This window comes from Clavelina lepadiformis, chromosome 2, assembly GCF_947623445.1.
Source record: "Clavelina lepadiformis chromosome 2, kaClaLepa1.1, whole genome shotgun sequence".
Classification (NCBI taxonomy): Eukaryota; Metazoa; Chordata; class Ascidiacea; order Aplousobranchia; family Clavelinidae; genus Clavelina; species Clavelina lepadiformis.
The window spans coordinates 5,021,091-5,045,136 of NC_135241.1; the positions used below are offsets into that span (position 1 = coordinate 5,021,091).

The 24,046-nt window shown below is 34.6% G+C and overlaps 3 protein-coding genes across 4 annotated transcripts; all 3 read left to right on the top strand.

The window, feature by feature from the left end:
• Positions 1 to 3,681: 3,681 nt before the first annotated feature.
• LOC143445663 (non-lysosomal glucosylceramidase-like) lies at positions 3,682 to 13,609 on the top strand. Its single transcript, XM_076944920.1, has 20 exons — positions 3,682 to 3,878; positions 4,084 to 4,216; positions 4,734 to 4,822; positions 4,958 to 5,073; positions 5,373 to 5,597; positions 6,288 to 6,387; positions 6,610 to 6,758; positions 6,962 to 7,064; positions 7,172 to 7,290; positions 8,011 to 8,171; positions 8,315 to 8,509; positions 8,787 to 8,861; positions 8,943 to 9,034; positions 9,131 to 9,238; positions 9,500 to 9,651; positions 9,994 to 10,100; positions 10,219 to 10,361; positions 10,628 to 10,734; positions 11,264 to 11,455; positions 11,694 to 13,609. Exons 1-20 carry the CDS (start codon positions 3,779 to 3,781, stop codon positions 11,886 to 11,888), a joined length of 2,661 nt encoding a protein of 886 aa, XP_076801035.1. The 5' UTR covers positions 3,682 to 3,778; the 3' UTR covers positions 11,889 to 13,609.
• Positions 13,610 to 13,823: 214 nt separating this feature from the next.
• Positions 13,824 to 19,042, top strand: LOC143445664 (S-adenosylmethionine sensor upstream of mTORC1-like). Of its 2 annotated transcripts, XM_076944922.1 has the most exons (8): positions 13,824 to 14,125; positions 15,440 to 15,541; positions 15,914 to 16,044; positions 16,188 to 16,351; positions 16,452 to 16,566; positions 16,723 to 16,801; positions 17,418 to 17,604; positions 17,838 to 19,042. In XM_076944922.1, exons 3-8 carry the CDS (start codon positions 15,985 to 15,987, stop codon positions 18,088 to 18,090), a joined length of 858 nt encoding a protein of 285 aa, XP_076801037.1. In that variant the 5' UTR covers positions 13,824 to 14,125; positions 15,440 to 15,541; positions 15,914 to 15,984; the 3' UTR covers positions 18,091 to 19,042. The 2 variants fall into 2 exon arrangements, with proteins under 2 accessions (XP_076801037.1, XP_076801036.1); XM_076944921.1 differs by lacking the exon at positions 15,440 to 15,541 and having other exon boundaries at positions 13,847 to 14,125.
• Positions 19,043 to 20,520: 1,478 nt separating this feature from the next.
• LOC143447074 (serine protease 33-like) lies at positions 20,521 to 24,046 on the top strand. Its single transcript, XM_076947005.1, has 10 exons — positions 20,521 to 20,575; positions 20,745 to 20,864; positions 21,741 to 21,857; positions 22,018 to 22,176; positions 22,389 to 22,507; positions 22,626 to 22,729; positions 22,942 to 23,059; positions 23,213 to 23,375; positions 23,518 to 23,673; positions 23,835 to 24,046. The coding sequence occupies exons 1-10, from the start codon at positions 20,521 to 20,523 to the stop codon at positions 24,044 to 24,046; spliced, it is 1,323 nt and encodes a 440-aa protein (XP_076803120.1).

The window sequence follows — 24,046 nt, forward strand, 5'->3', positions numbered from 1 at the left end:
ACAAGGGATTAAAGCAACACGAAATTACAGCCAAATGAGATTGCACCCATCCACCCACACAGGATCAGAGGCGTACCTAGAGTTTTATTTCCCGGAAACAGAGAAAAGATTTGCTCTCCCACTTGTCGCCATAAATGAGAAAAACGAACACCGAATGAGCAAACTATTATGGAATTTGTTTAATTTCCACTTTGAACACCCCGTTGCCCGTTGAAAAAGTGCAAAGCGCAAATTATGAAATGAATTCTAACATTTATTCCTACAATAGTAGTTGGCAATTTATAGTGTACAATTTTGAAACGTCGCAGAGAACGATTTTGTTGCCGTGTAACCATAAGTATAGTGTAAACACGATATAAAAACGATATAGTATTTATTAGGGATGGGCCGATACGAACCCAAACCCGAATAGATTCGCCAAATATCGCCTTTATGGAAGATTCGGGCGAACACGAATACCAACAATGGCGAACCCGAACACAATATTACTTATAAATTTACTGACTTTCGTAAAAAATGATGATATAGTTTCCTGACAATGCTAAAGTATAGTCAGCAGTACTTACAATGAAGGTCGTTTTACTAACGATTTTGATTTTTCGATCGTTTTTTAAACACTATTTTTCGAAAGAAAGCGATTTGTTTATCGATTACGTCATTTTAGAAGCAAGACTTGACAACTTTTGAAGGAAATTTTATTGTTTGGTTCTAATAGGAATAGATTCGGGATTCGTTCGTGTCGACTTTCATGATATTCGGGTTCGCACGAACCCGAATAATCTTCCTCGCGGCACATCCCTAGTATTTATATTATATTGTGACGGTTACGTCACGAGTCATGAGTTGTTTTCGAAACGCTGAAATGTTTATTTTGGGGTTTTGCAATGCAATTGTTGACCAGACTTAAATTCTCCTTAATGACGTTCAGATAAATTACATCGCTTGAACTGATGTGACATATATATAACGATGTAATGTTTGCAATCTTTCCTTTTTACGTGATTTATTTCACTGGTTACTACTGCGCGATGTAACATGCAGTAAGCTGTGCCCGAAGGTGGAAGCCTTTGTGTCTGATAATAAATGAAATGAAAACTTTATAACTTAGTAATTTGTATAGACAGAATTAAGCAACTAATAACATAATCACGCCGTTTGAGAAATGAGAACTCATACCATCGAAGCAGAAGTAAAACAAATTATCATCTTCAATCGTCCTCGCTCATATTGTAACAATTACCGACAGTGTACGCGATCTTTATGGCGAATATGATTGCTGTGTAATACTTCATACAAATAATACACAAGAGAACTAATATTTGTCATAATATCTATGCGTGTAACCCACTTGCTAGGCTAAATATGTTTTCCTAAAGCATTCAACTGTTATCCACGCTACGTACAAAACGCATTTCTTGGTGTATTACAGTATTTATTTCCTGCAGTCTGAAAGCCCGAAAATTGTAGTGCAATTCCGTGTGGGTACAATTTAGTTGGGTGCAATTCTGTGTGTGTACAATCTGTTTATATCTATCATGTGATGTATATATGTGTTATATTATAAAACATGTGTTTTATAGGATATCTATGGTGCTATCACGCGTGGGTACAGTCACTACGAAACGGTAAAAATAGCTTCAAACACACGATTTTTTACAACTCCATAGTGGCAGCCTTTTTTATAACCATGCCTTAGTTTCAGATAGTAAATGACTCTTTATGTTTTTTTTTATAAAAAGACTCGATTTGACTCGAGCCACTTTTAACTTCTTCCAAATGATTCCACTTGACTTGAGTCTTTAACCTTAGATTTTTAATGATTTGGAAATTAGACTTGTGACTCGAGTATGATGACTTTGTTTGTTGTCTTTAAAATATTTCTGATAAACAGTCACTACTGTTTGAATCACCATTTCATTTCTACTTATGTAAACCACGAGAAAATCTCCACGTCTTCATCATGACTCATTAGTTATTACAGTATTTACATCTTATCAGCTGACAATGACGTCATAACAAACTTCGCTGCGCTTGAGTGATTCGAGAATATTTCTTCTACGCAACCACCAGACCCTTCATTGTTGACAGTTTCTTTGTTTACAAAGTCTAGTTATTCCAGGGGGACACGGCGACACGCGTGCAATACAGGCATAGTAGGACAAGTTTTGCGCCACGTGCTGAAATTTGAAATAGAATACACTTGGTTTTTGTTGCTATAGCTGTGTGTGATTCTTGCCGACACTTCTGTCATTTTGTGGTGAAAGTTTGTAAGTGTCTTTGTTAATCATATAGACGCAGTCTATGAGTCTGCCAGTCAGCCATCTACTTGCTCGATTGTCAGATTGTGTTTGTTGCTGTAACAGGATTTTGTTTCTGGAATGTATATAGGTTATAGTAATTAGTTATGCTATGAAATATATGTAAACTACCGAACTATACCATCTGTAACACCTTAGGATCTCACTAAAGGCCGGAAAAGGCTGAACTGAAGAAAATAGGCCTAGGCCTAGTTGTGAAACACTGTTTTCAATTTCAGCTCGTTCAGGCTGTTATTGTTTCGTACGTTATTGTTTCCACTTTGCGTGAAAACGTTTATACTTGTTTTCACGCAAAGTGGAGGCTTATAGTTTTGTATAATTGTAGAAATTGTAAATGCTGTAACTATTAGGCTAATTTTACTATTATACAAAACAGCAAAGGGCCGTTCCAAATTTTGTATTGTTAATTTTTTGTTTATTGTTGCAGCCAACATTTTTTTTAATTTTTGTTGTTTTTTGGCAACTTCACAGTTTTTCACACAACAATTTTTTCACAACTGCATCAGAGCTGATGAAAAGCAGTTCAGCTATTCAAAAGATTGAAAGAGGCATATACAACTCAGCTATTAATGAACTGAAGTAGCTTATATGTCAGCCAGACTAGCCAGCATTTGGTCTATGATAATGCGATTTATTGGTATGATAATGCAAGTTTGGTAGAAAAAAACTCAGCAGTGTCTATTTCATGGCCAAAATTTATATGTTCATGTAAAAGCTTTTTTTTATCACATAAATGTTAACCTAAGTTGAAAGTTATGTCATGCTAAACTACCTAATTTAAAGTTTAATTTAACTTAACCATTATTAACAAAATAAAACTGTTTGCATGCCATCTGTTGGCAAAATAACAACTTTGATAATTCATGTGTCATGCCACATTCTTCCTTCTTAGCAAGTTTAGCATCTATAGTGCTCTAGTAAAGAGCAAAAAATGTTGATATAGAGACAGGAACTAAATTGTGTTAAATACAAGCAGCAGCGGCAACATTACAGTGGTCTTCTTTAACTTGCAGCTTTGCAGATGACCATTTTTTAATCAATTAACCACCCTGTTTACTATCATTGTAATACATCTTGTAATAGTACCAGTGATATTATTTACTAACTCATAGTTATTTGGTTTGTAATATATAGGAAGAGAAAAGCACAAGGTATTTATTCAGTATTTGTATACCTGTCAGATAGAGTTGGGTAGTATCGCTATCAACAGTACCATTTAAATGTTGTGGTAGCTGTTTGAATTGATAGCATTTTTCATGCAGTTTTTTATATACATATATATATAAATTATGTATATATATATATATATAAATTAATAAATTATGTATTGATGTAACAGTTTCATTGTTTTATATGTAGGTTTGTGTATTTTATGTAAACTACAGTAGGTAAAATAAATTCCAGCGTTAAGTAACATATAGCATTCAACTAAGTTTAAATTTTAGTACAACTTTAAACAAATGGCAGTGAAGCAGCCTGAGTGGTGCTCTGCTTTGAAAGACATTTCTCTCAGCAACCCTGATGATAATGATGACAACAACCTCATGAGAACATGGAGAGGTAAGCAACCTTTCCATGAAATATGTACATGTTGTTTTTAGGTTATAATAACTTAATTTTATTATAATTTGCCAAAAAAAGTTTTAATTTGTTTCCGTAATTAATAAATATGCAGTTTATTGTTTTTCTGATTTTTGTTTGTTTAATAAAACCCATCATAATGTAAAAGGAATTGAGGAGATAATTTTTTCATTTTATTTATCAGGTAAACATAGCGGTGTTGGTGTCCCCGCTTTTGGGTGGAAAATTGCTTTAAGTCACAAGTTTAAAGATCGACCAAATTCATGGTCATTACCACCTCTTTCCCAGGTACCATCACTAGTTGGACTTGGTGTGAGGTATGTTGTTTTGATGAAATTTGTTGATTTTTAAATCAGAGTAGGCTGTATTCTATTTCAATACCGTATGCCAGGGCTACTCAACTATTCTTAGCAAAGGTCCAATTACAAAAGTTCAAAATTGGTTTAGGTCCGTTATAACTCTCATGAAATAACTTACAGTCATATAAATGTATTAAAATACGGTATATAATGTAATAATTCTCTGGATGGGAATTAATTTACCACTTACATACTCACTGATTAATTGAATAAGCAGGAATAACAAAACTAATGATGAACGATTTTATTTGCGTAAATACTGAGACAGATAAGGTCCGGATTCAACACTGAAAAGGCCCGTATTCGGACCGCGGTCCGCCAGTTGAGTAGCTCTGTCGTATGCCTTTCAATAGACATAATCAAACCCTTTTGCTATATAGACTACCAGTAGTCCAGTACTGATGTTTGTGGTTGTACCAGTAAGTTTTACAATAGACGGATGAGCTAAAATGTTGTTTGCTTTATATCTTTGCAGATATCTTCTTTATTATAAGAAATTAAGAAGCAAGAGTAAACGCCCATGTATGGATTTCTTCAATCAAACCCCACTTCATCAAATCTATGGTATATTGTTGCTGTGACCTTTTAAGAAATTCTTCACTGCTGTGTGTACTAACAGTATGAAGAATTTACAATATATTTGAATAACTTACAGCGACAAGTTGTTACGACAGCTTAACGCTAAATATATAATTTTAGGAGTTCCACTTGGAGGTATAGGGGGTGGAACTATTAACAGAGGTTGGAAAGGAGACTTCTGCAAGTGGCAATTGAAACCTGGAGTGTACACGTTTGATTCCCCATTGGCAGATCAAGTGAGTACTTAAGGTTTCTTATCTAACTGGAGATATTAGGGAAATATTTTTGATTGCACTTGTTATCATTCTTATGTCCCTCAAGCTTTACAAAGCTCAGCCTTCCAAATGTGTGTTTTCCAGAAACACTTTTTAAAATTTGATATCAGTAACTGTTAAAGCAAAACTTACCTTGATATTATTGTGCCAGCATAGCTTCAATACTTATTGCAGGTTTTTACAAACTAAATCGAAACTTAATTAGTTGGGATAAAAGCTGTTGCATCCTGGCTTAAAATATTTGCATCGTTTCATTTCAGTTCATTGTTACGATACGCTCAAATGACAGAACAGTATTTCAACAAGTATTAAGCACCAGATTCCCATCTGGAGAGCCACTAAAAGCATGGAACTGGCGTTACTGTGGCTCATATGCATACTATCATGGTCTTTATCCACGGGCCTGGACAGTTTATGACTTACAAGGCCAGGATGTTGTTTTGACATGTAGGCAAATATCTCCTGTCTTTCCACATGACTATCAGGTATTTACTGTGTGATTATCAGGTGTGTACTGTGTGCTATTAAGGGTTAAATATTGGTGTATTACAGTGTTGTTTTTTAATTGCAATATGTCATCAACTAGTTTTATACCCCAAACTACCTTTCTATGTATATACCAATGTAAACAGCAATTAGAAACATTTCTATGGCCCAGTGGTGACACATATTCATTTGTAGCTACATTGCTTAAATTTTCTTTAACAAAAATCTTCTTTTAAATGTGATATGGTATCGGTGTAACTATTTACATGACATTACTACACATGATCTTAATCATTTCTTACTGTGTTTGTAAATCCACGACTTAGTAAGATGTGACATTAATCATGTTGTTTGAGACTTTATTGTTTGAGTTGACTAATAATCTGATTTTGGCTGAGTTGAACTCATGTTTCCTAAACTGGGTGATGCCTTTCACAGGCATAAATTAATGCACAGCTTTTGAATGCACAAACCATACATTCTATCATTTGGCAAATTATGTTTGCATTTCTATTTATACTCCATTCTTGTTGGTTACTCTAAACACTGCATTAGATAAATTTCCTTCAGGAAATAGAAATTTGAGTGGGTTGACTGCATTTCCTTTTGGCACTGGAATCGGGTAGAAATAAATATAATTTATGACGTTTGACATTGACAACTCTGTTTTTTTAATTAATATAATGTAGGACACCAGCATACCAGCTGCAGTTTTTGTCTGGACAGTTGAAAACAAAAGAAAGGATGACATTGATGTAACCATCACCATGTCCATGGAGAATGGAATAGGTAAATATCAGGAAATAATTAATGATCAGCACAAGTAATCAAATAATCAGAAGATGAGTGCATGCACTCATGTGTGCTGGGCGTTTATTCTGGTTTGTGGCGAGAAAAAAATTTCAGAGGTCCTCAGTTTTGTTTAATCAAACAAATAATTTTGTTTCCATCCTCAATGTAGCACATGTCTATAGAAGACAATACGAGCATTTATGTATTGATATTTTTCAGGTTGTCAGCGTGAACAGAAGGTAACAACTAGTCTTTGGAATGAGTTTTTCTCAGTGAATAATCATGGGGAAAATGTTTCTGGTGTGGTGATGCATAACACAACATATGACAACATGTTTTACACCATGACAATTGGAGCTACCCAGAAAGTAAATTTACTGCCATGTTTTAATTCTACAGTTTAGTAATCAATGCCTCATTTTGTTAAACGTAATACTAACCCTCACATAAATACATTATGATCGTACTGGTATAACACTTATGTGTATTTGTAAGAAAATGGCATTTTTTCATTGAGGAGTGTATTATGGAAAAATTGTTGTGACAGCAGTGTAAATCGTTCTGTACATAGGAAGGAACAAAAGTGAGCCATTGCGTTGAATTCAACCCATTGCATAGCGGCACCGAAATATGGCACCCGTTAATGGAGCGTGGACAACTCAGCTCATTATCAAGTACATTAAAAGTTTTAAAAACACAATCTTTGGTCTAACCAGACCACCCCCACGTTAAGTGTGCTCTGTTCTGCATTTACTTATAATAATGCGAATCATTTTTTCAGAAAGAAGCCATGTAACTGGTAAAGGAGAGAGAATAGCTTCTGCCGTAGCTGTGAGTTGCCACGTCAAAGCAAAGTCTACCAACTCTATTGATTTCTGTTTGGCATGGGATATGCCACAGGTAATGCATGGCTTTTTGTTTATGCAAAAAATATACCTGAATTTGTTGATTGTTAAGAGTTCGTTATTGATTTATTGTTTGGTTGTGTAATATAGGCTGGAGCAAGTTATGCTAGAATGTATTGTGAAGTATGTTAAAAAAAATTCATTATCTACTCTTATTTGTCTAGTCACATTTACACATGTCTTTTATTCATAATGTTTTCAGAGCCTACGCAATTTTTTGTTGGTATTAAAATACCTCAGATTGTTTTCAGCCAGTTGTTAACTTTGTTATGAAAGCCATGTCTATATCATTAAAATGGTCACTTCCTTTCAGGTCCTAAATTTAAATCCAGTGTCTCATGAAAAACAAGATTTTTATTAAGAAATTATATCTTCTATTTTGTTGGAAATGTTGTGGTTTTTTAAAGTATGTTGTGGGTCACCGGTTTTACTGCTGAAGCAGGAAATTGCTTTCTAGCAAGAATTTCCTTTCAGAAAGCTTTCGTGTCATAATTTTCTTCCTGTGCTAATTGCATTTCTTAATAATTTTTTTCCCTGATATTATGCACTATTTTAAATGCCTTGGTGTACATAGCCATTTGTTGGCTATTGCGTATAAATTAGTTCAAAATGCTATAGTTATCAAAACTTTTGGTTTTAATCTTTTGTAAATTAATCAATCCTGCTTTATCTTAAAAGTGCATAAACATTATTTTCATCATTTGGGTGTTTTCAGATCCACTTTGGCAACAGCAATAAATTTTATAAACGTCGTTACACAAGATGGTTCGGAGATCAGGGCAAAGCAGGTCCAGCCCTAGCTGCATATTCCCTCTATCATTACCCAACCTGGGAAGAGAAGATACATGACTGGCAATCCCCAATATTAGAAAATAGGTATAAGGAGTGTTTTAGCACTTTCATAGCCTATAGTTTATTGTGGTTGTTCAAATGTACTTAAATAACGTACATTTTTCGCTCTTTATTAAAGTAAGATCTCAGTTTTAATCCACACCAATTCTTTATCTTTTCTCAACCAGTGACCTTCCTGGATGGTATAAATCTGCCATTTTTAACGAGCTTTATTACATCACTGATGGTGGAACTGTGTGGCTTGAGGGAGAAAGCAGTGATGTTACAATGCTTTCCAGGAACGCATATAATGGTGTTCCCGAATCCAAACATAATCTAAATGGGAACTCTATGCATTTAAACAATGGAATAGACAAGACAAAGTGCGTTTAGTTTTAGTTTGTCACAAAATATTTATAGATTGAAAGTAGTCTATTCACCTGATAAATCAAATTTTTGCCTGAATTGCTCACAATATTCTTTTAAAGCGTTGTTCTATTGCTGGGTTTCTTGTCATTTTGTAATGAAAAATTTGTTACTAGGCAACTCTGTGTGTTGACAAACAAAAAAATGTATTTTTAATTATTTGTAAAGAACAATGTATTGATATAAAGTTATTAAAAAAAACAAGATCTCTCACCATTTGCATTCATCAAATAGGGAAGACGAAATCAGAAATTGCAAGCATATTATGGAATATGGCAGATTTGCTTATCTTGAAGGACAAGAATACAAGTATGATTTACTTGTAATGTGAAACATAATGTACATTATCGAACAAGTGATTGTTGCTAAAATATTATAATGCTTTTATAGAATGTACAACACCTACGATGTGCATTTCTACGCATCAATTGCACTTGCACACCTGTGGCCAAATTTGGAAATTAGTCTTCAGTACGACATAGGTACTGTATTCTGTATAGTTAATGCAGTGCATTCATGTGTACACAACACAATCAGGCAATAAGTAACAAGTTAAATGTATCTTATTTTTATGAAAGCTGCCAGTATATTGCATTCCAATCCTGAACCAATGCAATACCTGATGGATGGCGTGGCGGCACCAGTGAAAACACCAAATTGTGTTCCACATGATGTAGGTTGTCCAGGTAAGTCAAAAGAAATCTCATGTGAATATTTATCTATGGAATTTTATTGGTCCATTCCGTAGCGCGTAAATTTCATTCTTCAAGGCTTGGTTTTGTGAACCTTGATATTTACATTATAATTAATTAATAGTCGTCATAAATTCTACGAAAGGAAATGAAGTCATAAACATTTTTACTATTCATGCCTTGACATAATTTATCTTGTTGGTACTGGCTTAGCTTACGGTTTTGGAGGGAAATTGGCAGTGTTTTCTTATGCAGATGATGAGCCGTGGCTTAACGTCAACGCATATTTCGTGCACGACACTGCTGAATGGCGGGATCTTAACCCAAAGTTTGTTTTGCAAGCATTTCGTGATTATCACATCACAAAAAATAAAGAGTTTTTAGAAACTGTATGGCCAATATGCAAGGTAAAATTAGCTAATTAGGTTTATATGTGTTGTATGATAAGAACCTTGCAATTGTAAAACCTGTAATTTAATTTGTGTAACTTTTCATCGCCATTATATTTAACACTAATAACAAATCATGGTACTGTATAAAGAATGTAACTGATAATAATTAAAGAATAACACATGACATACACACTATTGTGATTTGTGAGTTGGTAATACTGATCATGACACGTATCAAATTTGTTCCAAAGTTAAAATTACCAATTTACATCTCAGTTTCACTTCAATTAAGTATGCATGTTATAATATGCTTCTATTGCTACACTATAAAGCCCTGTTAATATTTTACTTGCATAGATTGTCATGAATCATGGTATGCGGCACGACCAAGACGGGGATGGTCTGATTGAGAACAGTGGAGCTGCCGATCAGACATTTGATGGCTGGTGTGTGCAAGGCCCCAGGTTTGTGCCTTACTTTATTCGCCGTGCTGTTTAATTACTTCAACTGATTCTGATACAATTCCAAGTGTTACTTTCCGTTGCTATGGTTATAATTTAACGTTATTCAATACTTAAACAGTGCATATTGTGGTGGACTTTGGCTAGCCGCTCTGAAGTTTATGGCAGAAGCTGCAAGTATACTTGGCCATGACCACGAAGAATCGGAATACAACAGGATACTTCAAATGGCAACAAAATCCTACAACAAACACCTGTGGAATGGTACAAAACTAACATAACTTTCAATCTATTGTGAAATAATCTGCATTTTTACCAAATAGAAGTTGTAGTAATGAAGCAAATGTAAAAATGCAATTATGCATGTGTCGTTAAGGATAATGTACAATAACAAAGAGTCATTGGTTTATTTTGAGTTCCATACTGCGTAGTGGAGTGGGATATGAACAGAAATGACTCATTGTGTGTTATGCTATGTACTGATATTTACATATCGGTTAATGACTAATCTCCAAGCTGCTATTATTTAGGTAAATATTATAACTATGACAGCAGCCCACATCTTCATCTTAGTAACAGTGTCATGGCGGATCAATGTGCCGGTCAGTGGTTCCTCTCTGCAGCTGGAATTGATGATGTAAGTAAACGCACGTCTTTATCACTGAGTCTTGTTTTAGTGCTCATGTCACAAAATGGAAAAATTTAAATGTTTCTCGTAATATAAAAGTCACATGTACATTTGGCCTTCCAAGAAACACTTTAGTTTCATGAATTCCATTTAACTTAATATCCTTGTTTTCTCGGACATTAACCACTTTTCACCTGCTTAGAGGTCGCTCTTGATGTTTTGTTCACAGACTAAGAGTTATTAATCTAACTGAAGTACTACATTACCTTTACTGAGAATTTTAGTAAAAACATCATAAAAATGAGCACTCTACACAATCTTTACCATAATTGTTTTGTAGGTTTAGTAGCCAATGACGTGTGTCCTGTTTGTATATGTTTTTTTTTATCAGGAACACATTGCTCATTATCACCTAAGTTTTTTTTAAAAGTAGTAGCGTAATTATCACCAGCAAATTTTTGCAAATTTTGTATTAGTTTTACCAAACATTTCAGAAGAATTCAATTAAGATTTAGATACCACAACTACTCTTTCTCAGGTTTTACCAAAGGAGAATGTTCGTTCCGCTCTGGAAACCATATTTAGCTTGAATGTTCAAAAGTATGACAATGGCCGGCATGGTGCGGTCAACGGCATGCGTCCTAATGGCGTAGTGGACACAAGCAGCGTCCAGTCTGTAGAAGTTTGGACAGGAGTAACTTATGCACTTGCTGCTACTATGATACATCGGGTAACACTCTTGTAATTGTATTTAGCCATGTGCTTCACCAGTACTGTAGTGTAAATACTAAATACCCATAAATAAGGTTTGACAAAGTTCTGTAAATAATAATTAATCAAAGAATATTGCTTTTTTTCCTTTTTACGTTGAACGTATGTTAAGTTGGCAGTTTCAAGCTAACTTAGACTCTCAAGCGATATTTACCTAACATTAATTCACCTTTGCACTTGTACTGTTTTAACTGCAGGGTTTACTGAAAGAAGGCTTTAGAACTGCGAGCGGTATTTACCGCTCGGCTTGGCAACGCTATGGCATGTCATACCAAACTCCCGAAGCTTTCCGAATGAACAAAACTTATCGTTCACTTGCCTACATGCGACCGCTTAGCATTTGGGGCATGCAGTATGCACTTGAAATGACGAAGAAAGACAAAGAAAATTAAGTTAGAAAACCCAAATCGTCTAACCCAGAAATGGTTGAGCTTCCTTAACAAGGCGTTGTTGTTTTCATAGAGGTTTTACAGGCTATTTGTTTTCAATGTCTAGACTTGTGTTCGAAAAGAACAAACAGTTTCTTCAATCCTGCATTTTTAAACGGATTCTAGGAAAATTTCTGCTGCTAATTAATTAAGGCTGAAATCTAGCAAGGTGACATAGACGCCATTTTAGAGTGTAATGTTTTGTTTAATTCATACATATTTATCCGTTAGTATTTTTGCTTAATTTCAGGTGAAACAGTGTTATCTATCACCTACCCTTGCCTAGTTTTGTTGTATATATACTATGCTGTCGTATTTAGTATGTTTCAGTCTGCACTGTAGTAAATTTTTAAATGATTTTAATCTGTCCACTGCTATGTAAATGTATCCGTGTTTAAATTGTTTTTAGTCAATTTATCTGTGTGTTCTATATTAGCATAGTTCTGCTTGTAAGAAAATCTGTTTTTGTTTGAAGGAAATAATTTTCTCTGTAGCTACTGTTGTGGATGCTGTACTGGTTGGAGAACCGTTGTTTTTTATGTATTTCATAACATACCAGTCATCATAACTGTATATATGTCATAATAGTCGGGACTGTGTTTAACTGTGGTTAGTGAATACATAGCGTTGTAAATGTTAAAGTAGTTAGTTTAGTTTTTGTTATTATTTTAGTTTCTTTTAGGCAGCAGCAATTGATTATGTGGTTTTGTGTTGCGTGTTTCATCTTTGTTTTGTTTTTCTTTCTTTATCAGTATCTTTTTACTTCAAGTCTTGATATTTAAAAAAATATTAACAAAGTTTTCAAGCATAACTTCCCATATAAACAGCATCGATAGTTCTAGGTAGTAAAATAATTTTTTTTCTAGGTGTAGCCTACCATATTTCCACTCTTATATACAGTTTGCATTTACAGGAAATATGTGGCATTTACTTTTATATGTATTAGCTTTAATTCCAATGTTTTACACAGCAAGTAATGTATTCTTGCTATGATATTTTATACAATATTGTGTCATGCGCAAATTATTGTTTGTCGTACTGCTTTTGTTTTTGAGAGATTGATTTTTAGTTGTGCAAAAGTTTTGAAACTAATATTGTATAAATATTCATTTCTTCTGAATGTTTTGTCAATGAAATGTTCCCAATCATAATAGTTTTGGGTTTGAATTGTTTGATTTTCTTTTTATAAGATTTTCTCATGTATAAACATACCAAAACTTCTCGGAAAGGCAAAGATTGTTTTCAGTTGGACTTTTTATGTTCGAGCCCATTGATATTGTTATATTCTTTCCAAACTTTAAATTTAGGAATTTTGTTTGTAGTTCTCAAGGTTGTAGTTTGAAGAATAATGAAACGGCTTTACCTATAGAACTTGCTCGTGAATTGTGAATTACACTATTGTTTATTGTAAAGCTTTGTTTGGTGAGGTGCTTAGTGATCTTCTTCATGTAGCTATGAGAATATTACAATACTGTAATTGCACATTTTACATCATGTTCTGCTGGTGTTTATTTTTGCATGGTGTGTCACATTTGAATCGTTGAAGGTATGGACTACGTAATACCAGTGTCTTTATATACCGACGTATTAATAAATCGGGATATAAAGGCTCTGATGATATTGAATATTACCTCCCCACAGTTTTTCTTTGTGTTACCAAATAGAAATACAATACTGTATATGGAGTTGGTATGATTGATACACATGTCCTTAAAAGGAACTAAATAAACGTTTCTGAACCAAGTATACGTTGAGTCAAAAATACACTGCGTAATGTTGTCTACCATACTAGAGAAACTGGTCTGGATTTTGGTATAGCTTATTTACTGGGAAGAACTATGCCAGAATATCGATGATGCAATGACTCAAAAGTGTCTCTGTCACTATTTCACAATGGGGGATTTTCACAAGGAATTATATTTTTCTGATCGAAGCATGACGAATAGCCGTATGCAGCATCAGCATCATATGGCAGTTTATCATACAGAAGCAAGTGAAGAAATGATTTAACTGCGTATAGGGTACAGACTGAGCATATTCCCCTTTCAGAAGATGAGCCTGGTATTTATTATGCATACGCCAGGAACTAATTGAAATGCAGCAAGGCAAAGCACAAACCATGGCAAAGAAAGATCAGAAGGACGTTCATGTGGATATTATTCGCAAAACCCATAAGAATTTGCGTCGCAAATTAGCCAACGGTAAGCGTTTTTATTATTTGAAGCTTTCTAGTCCGTACAGGTTTTTCACCGCCCCACGCTAAGCAACTGATAATTTTTGTTAGCTGTGTTAGCCTATTTATTTATTTGAATGGCAAAATACATTCTCTCTATATAGCCTATATGCAGACATTTCTGAAGTAAAAAACGACTAAAAATAATTTTTTGGCCAGCTTATGCTCATCCTTTCAGTTAACCTTGTCTTACTCTTAGTTGCCTAAATTACTGTTTAGGCCTCTGTATACGAAAATATGGACAATTTAAGAATTCTTGTTACAGCAGTCTTATATCAACTTCTAAACATGTTTGGCGGTAGCAAATCTACCAGTACAGATCTAGGCTATAACCTTATAGGATTAAGATACAATTTATTTCATGTCGATCATTTTGACCGACTACTATTTGGAGATGATTCAAACTGTGTCAATCCACTATAGCGGAAAGTGTGGCACCTGCACGCATGAGATTCTTGAACATGCCGAATATTTTACTCATGACATTGGTTAATAATAAATAAACAAAGAGAAAATAGTTGTTTAAATGCCAATTTCTTATAAACAAACAAAAATTGATGCTTCAGTGCACCCTACCAAGACATAATTTAACTTGTTTGCACACATGAGCTCTCATTGTAAACTGCCATACTTTCCAGTTGGGTCAATCCGTAACCTTTATATCAGAGCGGAGTGAATTTATGTATCAAAGCATATCAAACCGGAAAATGGTTAAAGTACATTTGGCATGATTCACTTTCTCATTTGTCTAATTTTTTAAGGAATCATTTGTTTTCAAATAAGGGCTAAGGGGTAATGTAGCATTCACAAAGTTTCGCCTATTACAGAATGCTATGTGTTCAAATCCCAATTATTTTAACTTCTATATGTAATTTTCTTTGGTTTGTTATCGCTTTATGCAGTTTTGATGCATCCAACCTTGGATTTTATAGAATTTAAAAAAACTTCAAATATCAAACACGGCTCCAATAGTTATAAAAATGAAACAAAAAAAATTACGTAAAAGTTTTGCCAGTGATCATTGCTTGTTTAAAATTAACTTTTATTTCTTAATACTGTGGCTTCCAAATGAAACTTTAATGCTATATTCCAGGTAAAATTGGAAACCTTTGTGGCATCCTTATCAAAGAAAAACACAAAAGAGCATATAACATTAAAACAAAGAGCAGCCAATGAGGAATAATTATAAATAAAAGTGCTTGCAAAACAATACAAAGTGGACCTCACCAATAATGAAAATTTACATTTGTATATATATGCACAATTTCTTTAATTTCCACAGAATTATGATGTATACAGTTATTGTACTGTGAAGTGCCAATTGAACTTGCACAATGAAAGCGGCAAGCATGCAAAAAACTTCTGTTTTTAATTTTCTTGCAAGGTCTGTTCTGCTTTTTATGTTTTTTTAATATTATGGCTCATTGATTTATGTACTTATAAGATAAGTTGTCTTTCAGAGAAATTTTCAACAAAATTGCTCTTTTATCCCTAATTTTCAGTGATTTGTGTACAATGGCAGTTCACATGTATGTCATTTATTCAATGCTAGACTTTTGTAAAGTTAGTGAACAGTTTACTACCTTGATTCTAGTGTGTTCATTCGCAATTCATCAAAATTAATTTATCAGGTAAAAGTAGTGCAAATGTTGCGCAAATAGTGTTTTTTCTTATTAACTGTATCCATAGGACCACTTACGTTATCACTAAGTGTAATGTTTTGCACAACTCAAGGTTTACATGAATACTCTTCCAGGTGATGATTTTGATCAAGTTTGGAAATCTCATTGTTCCGACGATCGAGCATTGAACGAATACTCTGTTGCGATGAAACAACTCGCCACCAATGCATGGAGCACAGATTGTGATGGTAGGGACAGAACTGAGGTAGGTCGAACTCCATTCTGCACCGTAGATTAGCAGACGTTAAATTTAACATGCATATCTTTATTATATTATGTGTTGGGTTCTTCTATTCCTTTTATATTGTTAGAGTATTTATATATCAGTTTAATTTACGTTATTTGTAGTGGTGTAAGGAATTTAGCATTGATTACTACAGTCATGGAAAGTTGCAAGAATTACTTAAAAAAGACAAACGAAGGCAGACGTATTACCAAAAAGATCAACAATCTCATTTTGTACGTGGACCTACCCCAAACACTGATTCTTCTTTTGATGCAGCAAGAATTAGGTTAAAATTATTGCGAATTAATTGAAGTAATTGATAATTAATATGTGCTTGTTTATTTTCCGCTGTACTTTTATCAAGACTCAAGAAGTCTATGTTTTAGTGCAGATGTTGTTGTGGACAAAATCAAATTGCTAGATGTTGGATCCTGTTACAACCCATATTCAGAAATGCCGGAATTTGAAACTGTAGCTCTTGATTTAGCTCCTGCAAATCAGGTTGATTAAGTCATAATCTAATTCAATATTTATAACACATGATTTAATTAGATAATCCAGGATTTGTTTTGTGTTCAGTCTGTTTTAGACCCTCTTATGTTTTATTCCTTAAAGTTTTGAATTATTATTTCTGATAAATCTTTCCCTGTTTTACAGAATGTTTTTAAATGTGATTTTCTATATGTTGAAATTGTTGAAGCATCAAATGCAAATGCATTCCTGCCAAATTGTAAGAGTAAGTTGTCTAGCACAAACAACCTTAATTTTATAAAATTATAAATTGAGTAGTATTTTGTATGCATGGGCCGGTGCGAACCCAAACCCGAATAGATTTGACGAATATTGCTGGTGTAAAAGATACGGCCGAACACGAATACTAACTATGGTGAACCTCAATCTAATATTACGTATAAATTGATTGACTTTGGTGAGATATGATGATATACTTTTCTGGTTGAGCTAAACTGGGGTCAACATTCCTTGCAATAAAGGTCATTTACCCAATGCTTTTACTTTTCAAATCGCCATTTAAACAGCAATTGTTTTGAAACAAAGCATTTTTTAGCATTTATGTCATGTTATAAGTAAGTTTTGGATGAAATTTTTTCCATCGGTTCTGGTCCGATTAGATTTGGAACTTGTTTGTGTCGACCTACATGATATTCGGTTTCACACAAACCTTAATAATCGTCCTTGCAGCATATCTATAGTACTTTGTAATTCACAAATATCCTTGCACCTGCTTTCATGTACCTCAGTTTTTGTAGACAGTTGCTATACTTCTAATAAACTGTTATTTGAAATATTATGTGAAACCTAGACCTTTCAACTTGAGCATGTTTTAATTCCAGGCACAGAACACAACAGCAACGTTACTTTTTTGCCAAGCAACTATTTTCAAGTAGTGGTTTTCTCATTATTGCTTTCATACATTCCCTGTCCTCACAAGCGCTGGCTGATGTGTAAAAAAGCATACCAAGTTCTTGCCGCTAATGGGTTGTTGTTGATAATCACCCCGGATTCAAGTCACCAGAACAGGTATTTTTATTGGTTATAGGTCGATTCAACTCAGGGCAACCCAACCAACATCTGCGTCAACTCGTCCCGGGTTGAATTGACCTACTACCATTTTCATTGCTATTGTCTACAGTCTACACATCAATATCTGAAATCTCATTCATGGACTTACGAATGTCCGGAAGTTGTGTTTCTGTTAAGATAGTTCTGCTTCTAACATTAATTTGCACTAACCTTACTGGTACTGTTTCCAGACATGCAGCACTGATGGTTAAATGGAAAACAGCGCTGGAAAATATTGGTTTTCAACGAATCAAATATTGCAAAGATCGTCACATGCACTTTATCGCGTTTCGAAAAGTCCCAAATGATTTTATCTGGGACAAGAGGAAAGGAGGAACTGATTCTTTATCTATGGATGTTCTGAATATTCCTCAAGATTTTCAGGAGATGGAAGCTTCTTCTGTTGATGAGATTGAAAATTTGAGAAAAAGTGAAAGAGATTAAACGCTGCTTTTGTTAGTACTACATTTGCTTTTAAAGTAATTTTTAGTTTGGTGTGGATTAGGGCTGGGAAAATTTAGTCGATTAAGAGCAGTCAGCGGCTAAAAGCCCTTAGCGACTAAAAGTTTTATTAGCGATTAGCAGGAAACGTACATGTAGGAGAGAATTTGGAGCTAAATTTTTAATAATCCTTTGCCTGACAGAAATGTACTGCTCTGTTAATCAGTTTAATGTTTGAATACTTTGCTTCCTTGATAAACTTTGTGGTCTAGCATGACATTAGTTGTTAATACAACCCTTTTCATCACAATAAAAATAAATAGCAGTTTTGTCTGCAACTAACAATGTAACTTGATAAATTAGCGGTTCTGACAGTTAATGGCTAACGCCCAGACATGGGCACGAGCTCACTCATTTTTTCGGAGCTTGAGCGACGCTTTTTTATATGAGCGTTTGCCCAGCCATGCTAACTCCTAACGAAAATCCGCTAAATTTCCAGCCAGTGTGGATCGAGATGGATCATCATCATAAACCTTAATTTTGAATTGGAGGATATTTTCTGCATGCTTTTTTTGTGTGGAGACTACAGTTTATAGCAAGGACACTGGTTGACCGTGATTTTGCATATTTAAACTTTTTTACCGGGGCCTTTTTATTTTTATATATTTTTGTCGCAATTATTTCAAAAATATGGCTGAAACTTTTACTCGTAATAAACTTTTAAATATGCATCATTGTGTGAGAATTACACTTGAGTAATGTGGATCGGACAAGAAAACTAAACTTAATCAAGCTCCAAGACTTTTCCAAATAAGTTTCAGAGCACCAAATTGCTAACTAAGTTTAAAGCTGTTTGAACTGCACTTTGTTTTTATGGTGCTGAAGTAGTCGCATTTTCCAGTTACCATTCTTGCCGGTGAGTGACAACTTTGAAATAAACCATTCGATTACGCAGTGTTTGTTCCATTTGATCTAGTTTGAGTGGACAGCAACTTAAGTTGGTCCGTATCGAGTAATTGATTAATTTTTAGTGACCAACCCGCCCGAGGTTAAATGAAGGAGAAAATTTGCCTGTCTTTGCCCTATAAGGCCCGAAATTGGACATATTTGACGAATAGTAAGTGAAGAGTTTGGAAACCTATGGCTTTGCTAAAAACGTTTTTGTTCAAAAGACGAACGTCAGGTTCCTAAGTTTATGTCTTGGAGGTGTTTTTGTGATCCTATTTTTCATGTATTCTAGACTTTCCTGAAAATTTGTTTCTTTGAAAATAAATTAAACAGTTTTAGCGATCAAAATTTAAAAGCTGTAAAAAATAGGCTATAAGCTTATAAAGTAAGTTACAACTTTTGTGTTACTGCATATGCAATGTAACGCCTTAGAAGACAAATGTGCAGAGCATGATCTGTGTCACTTCAATAAAGCAAGATTTTTTTCGAAGCGCGCGGATGAATCGAGACATTTCATAAAAGTAGGTCATATACTGTAGGTTAGAGTAGCCTTTAACTGCTTTTACACACAACAAAAACGTTTGTAAAATGCGTTCGTTCGGTTTGTCACCACTCTTGTTTATGTGATAAGATCAGGAATAGCCAAGAGTGGCCTATTTAAGGATTTTGTTTATTTTCAATATCAGAAGACCGCTGTAAACTGCATCAGCAAACCTGTATTGGTTCAACTAATACAATATTTACAAACAATACGTATCCTTAAAGTTAACATGGTACAATACCTGTTTGCAATCACAGTTCCTTCGCTATATATACGCCGGTTTTTTTAAGCAAAGCTAGGGATGTTGTTACGCCAAACACGTGTCCGTAATCGAATAGATATGACGCATTACGAGAGGCAACACCTTTCTGGCGGCAAAATGGTGCAGTTTCTGTTGAGCAGTAATTAGACAATGTTTAATTATAGCCGAGATTAAAATAGACATGGGTTACTACTTAGTTTCTCCAATCAGCAAATCGGGCGGGTGTTAAACGGATCTCGGGTTGGGTCGTCTTTTTTTCGTAACTTATTGGCTGATTTGCTTTGACTAAAAACGTGAACCGAGCACGTGGAAGTACTTTTCTCCTTTCCGATTCGTCGTCTTGACTTGTTGGAATATAAAAGTTCTCTGCGAAACCTACCCTAGGTTAAATCTTTTTTAAATCTGCGAAAGACGCGTTACTTTTTGATCTTTTAGAAAATAATATTTTGTGTTTGATTTATTTGCATTGTTAATTGCTTTCGGTATCTGCATGAGGAATCATATAAAGTAAGTGTTACAGTGTCAAGCTGAAAAACAGTTGTGACGAGTATATTGACAGAGTCTTTTAAGTACGAAAAATTTTTTTCAATAATCAGTTATTTAAATTATTACTAAAAAATAATAGTGCAATTTATAGTTAGTTATGAAAATATTAGACGGTTTGTTTATTCATCGTAGAAGGATGCTGCCATTGTTCAAGATTCCTATCGCTGTTATTCTCCTGATTACCTTCACGAGTAAGTGTAATTATGCAGCAATAATTTACCCTCGTTTATTACAACACACATTAAAATATTTTTTTAATAGCAAATTATAATTAAAATTCTAACTTAAACAAGATTTATAACCGAAGACGTGCAATATATGCGCATTGCCATAACTATAGAAATCATTCTTTCTTTTCAGTGGATTTTTTCGGCAAAAGTCAAGCCTGCAAGGACTACCTTATTTCGTGTTCTTCTTATAGTTGCTCACATCCAGCAATCAGGTACATCTGCCCTGCCACGTGCAAGACTTGTAAGAACGGTAAGGAGAACTGGACAATCATGTTTTCTGATGATATAAATACTTACATAGTTTGGGTTGATTGAACCTATGTTTATAAATATGTATATATAGCGCTGACGCCGCCATATTAAAAATCGTTAGGCGACTCGGACTAGCAAATTTTAAATTGAAATGACATCAAAATCATAGTTTTAATTTTGGTGATTTTTTTCAGACAATTTATGACTCTGTTATTGTCATATATAACGATATCATGATTTGAGTTGGGGGCAAGTGATTAATAGTTTCCTTGAACTCTTTCGTCATTTTTGTCATGTTTGCTTTTGGTCAAATATGTCCTACTGGAGTGAAAACTTCGACAACGAAAAGAAATTCCACGTAAAATTGTATTTCTTACATTGTTTCAAACCAAAATTAAATTTCTAAAACCTTACGTTGGCCTGTAGGTACAGAGCAGGTACGACTTCTAAAACGGTTTTGGATCTTAATTACTTCCTCAGGAAGCAACCCATAAGCTCTTCCCGGTTAGTTAAAAACAAAAGTTAAAAGAGGCTAAATATACCCTGTTTTGATCACAAGTTCTACTTTTCCAAGCTGACTCACCAAAAAAGTTTCAAATATTAGGTTTTTATAACCGGATATCGATTTCGGGGCATTTTTTCACTCGTAGCAAAAAAGTTTTTAAATAATAGTCAAGAGTATTTTTGTAAAAGCTTCATAACTTTTTTACTAAACACTTTAATTCTCTCTTTGACATTAAACTTTGCATAAATCGCAAGTATTTTTGCACAGCACGGGTATAATGGAAGCCAACGAAAACATATTTATTTGTTTGTTTTTGCTGATAAATAATATAATGTTTGATAGTAAAAGTGTTTTGTTGTATCTTTACAGATCCTTGTATACTGATGAGCAAGGTTTGTGACCATATCTGCAATGCAATTAACGGCGAAGTTTCTTGCAGCTGCAAACCTGGATTTAAACTTGCTGAAGACAACGTAACTTGTATAGGTGCGCCTGTCATTCAATTAAAAAAAAAAACAACTAGATAAAATAATCCGGATTTCATCAAAGAAATTTATGAAAAAAATCAAGTGTATGGAATGAACTTCATAAGGAATGAACTTCATTATTTGCCATAAGGCAAATTTAAGGGACATTTGTTCTACAGATATAAACGAATGTACTGAAGGCCCAAATCCTTGTCCAACTTCACACAATCAACAATGCATAAACACGATTGGTTCCTACTCCTGTCAAGCATACAAGTGCAGCGAAGAGGGCACCATGAACTACTACAGAAGCGAAAAGTGTTGCAACTTCAAAAACAGTAAGAAAAGCTGATCTACTAATTTCCAACATTTATTACTAATTTATTAATTAGCGACTAAAAGTGATTGCATTATAGCTGTCATCCCTATAAGCCCAATGATAGCAGATCATTTTTCAAGTACTTGCTGGTAGTTTGGAATTTGGCCACCGGTTCTGGTCAACTGGTTATGCTTATAATTGGCACTTTCAAAATCTGTTTGTGATCATTAGGTTCTTGCGGTATAACTTCAACTATTCGGCAACGTATCACCGCAGGCGCCTTTTCCTCACACGATCTTCTGCGAGTATATGGGGGATATAGCGCAGCTAAAACTGCCTGGCCATGGATGGTAAGCAAAGTGTTTGTTACAAATAGAATTAAGATAAAAGATCCGTCGTGTTACGTAATAATAATTGTGTAATGAAAAATATGTATTGAAGTGATCCAATTAGTTTTCTTTTATGTAGGCCCAAATCGTCTATCAAGGAAAACCAGCAACGTTTGAGAGCAGCCTTTGTGGAGCGTCACTCATATCAGATAGATGGTTGTTGTCCGCTGCTCATTGTTTTGTGTAAGCAATGCCTTTGTGTCAGATAACCTACAACCCATACTGCTCTGTACTGTACAATAAAGCATATACCGTAAAAAGTAACAAAAGAATATGATAAAATGCTGCTCTTGATCTTGTTTCGTCGGCCCACTTCACCTGCTTAAGCAGATTTGTCAAAGTTTTTCAAAAATATTTCCTCTGTCAAGTGATTAACAGATGAGCTTAACTTTCAGGAATCCTCGCCTTCCTGAAAATGCACACAGAGATATGGTGGTGTATTTGGGTCACACAACCAACGCTATGTATCGTTTCATGGCTCACTTCAATAGAGTAGAGAGGCATATTCCTCAGGTAAGACAAAACAATCATTGTCGGTCCTTGTTAAGAAGAAAGAGCGATCACACAATGTTTCCTTCGTTTCTTTAAAAACATCGTATCTTTTCCTGATTGATGCGTTTTCCTGACTGATCTAACACGATAAAATTCATATAACTCATGTCACAGGTTTTTATTCATCCGGAATATTTCAACTTAAGAAACGACATCGCTCTGGTTCAGCTCGATCGACCCGTTGTGTTTAATAACGTCATCAGTCCTATTGGATTACCTTGGGGGGAAGTCCCGAAAGTGGGAGACAAATGCTGGGCTACAGGTTTTGGCGCTTCAGGTAGATGAATGTGAAAAAGGCATTTGTAACAAATTTCGTTATGTGGGCGTTGCACTAAAAAAATAGTTTTAACAATAGCAATATTGTTTTTAATAAAATAGTTTCACTAACAACAATCTTAACTGTTAACTTTTTATGTCAGAAACCACGAGTTCAACAAACCTTGTCGAAGTGGACTTGCCAGTTGTGTCTCATCCCGAATGTACCCGTGCCTACGCTGGTTACCGGGACACACATATCGATAAAAGGAAAATGTTGTGTGCTGGATATCCGCAAGGCCAAAAAGACACTTGTCGAGGTAAGTGCAAAATATAAATCATACCGTTACCATGACAGACACCTTTTGAAATCAATCGAATTAAAACGTACCTTTCTGTGGAACAAATCTACAGCACTTACAATAGATCTAAGCAAATAAATATGTAGCGCCTTTTAAGTGCATTGCATTTTTTTATTCAGGGGACTCTGGTGGGCCACTGGCCTGTCAACGTAAAGATTCTTGCGAGTGGTACTTGGCCGGTATTACGTCATTTGGCAAGGGATGCGCTCAAGCCGGTTTGTACGGCGTTTACGTCAACGTTGCTAATTACGAAGCATGGGTACGAGAGAATATGGGCCAACATGAAAATGAATTATGTGGTAAAGTGATAACAGTATTTCACTTCACTTAA

What these genes read in the sequence shown, in the direction of transcription:
- LOC143445663 (XM_076944920.1), top strand. Translation starts at nt 3,779, where the DNA reads ATGGCAGTGAAGCAGCCTGAGTGGTGCTCTGCTTTGAAAGACATTTCT. An exon ending in CTAGTTGGACTTGGTGTGAG is followed by an intron (nt 4,217 to 4,733) that starts GTATGTTGTTTT and finishes ATATCTTTGCAG; the next exon opens with ATATCTTCTTTATTATAAGA. An exon ending in GTCCATGGAGAATGGAATAG is followed by an intron (nt 6,388 to 6,609) that starts GTAAATATCAGG and finishes GATATTTTTCAG; the next exon opens with GTTGTCAGCGTGAACAGAAG.
- LOC143447074 (XM_076947005.1), top strand. Translation starts at nt 20,521, where the DNA reads ATGCTGCCATTGTTCAAGATTCCTATCGCTGTTATTCTCCTGATTACC. An exon ending in GTGTTGCAACTTCAAAAACA is followed by an intron (nt 22,177 to 22,388) that starts GTAAGAAAAGCT and finishes TGTGATCATTAG; the next exon opens with GTTCTTGCGGTATAACTTCA. An exon ending in TACAGGTTTTGGCGCTTCAG is followed by an intron (nt 23,376 to 23,517) that starts GTAGATGAATGT and finishes TTTTTATGTCAG; the next exon opens with AAACCACGAGTTCAACAAAC.
- LOC143445664 (XM_076944921.1), top strand. Translation starts at nt 14,020, where the DNA reads ATGCAGCAAGGCAAAGCACAAACCATGGCAAAGAAAGATCAGAAGGAC. An exon ending in ATTCCTGCCAAATTGTAAGA is followed by an intron (nt 16,802 to 17,417) that starts GTAAGTTGTCTA and finishes TTTTAATTCCAG; the next exon opens with GCACAGAACACAACAGCAAC. An exon ending in GATTCAAGTCACCAGAACAG is followed by an intron (nt 17,605 to 17,837) that starts GTATTTTTATTG and finishes TACTGTTTCCAG; the next exon opens with ACATGCAGCACTGATGGTTA.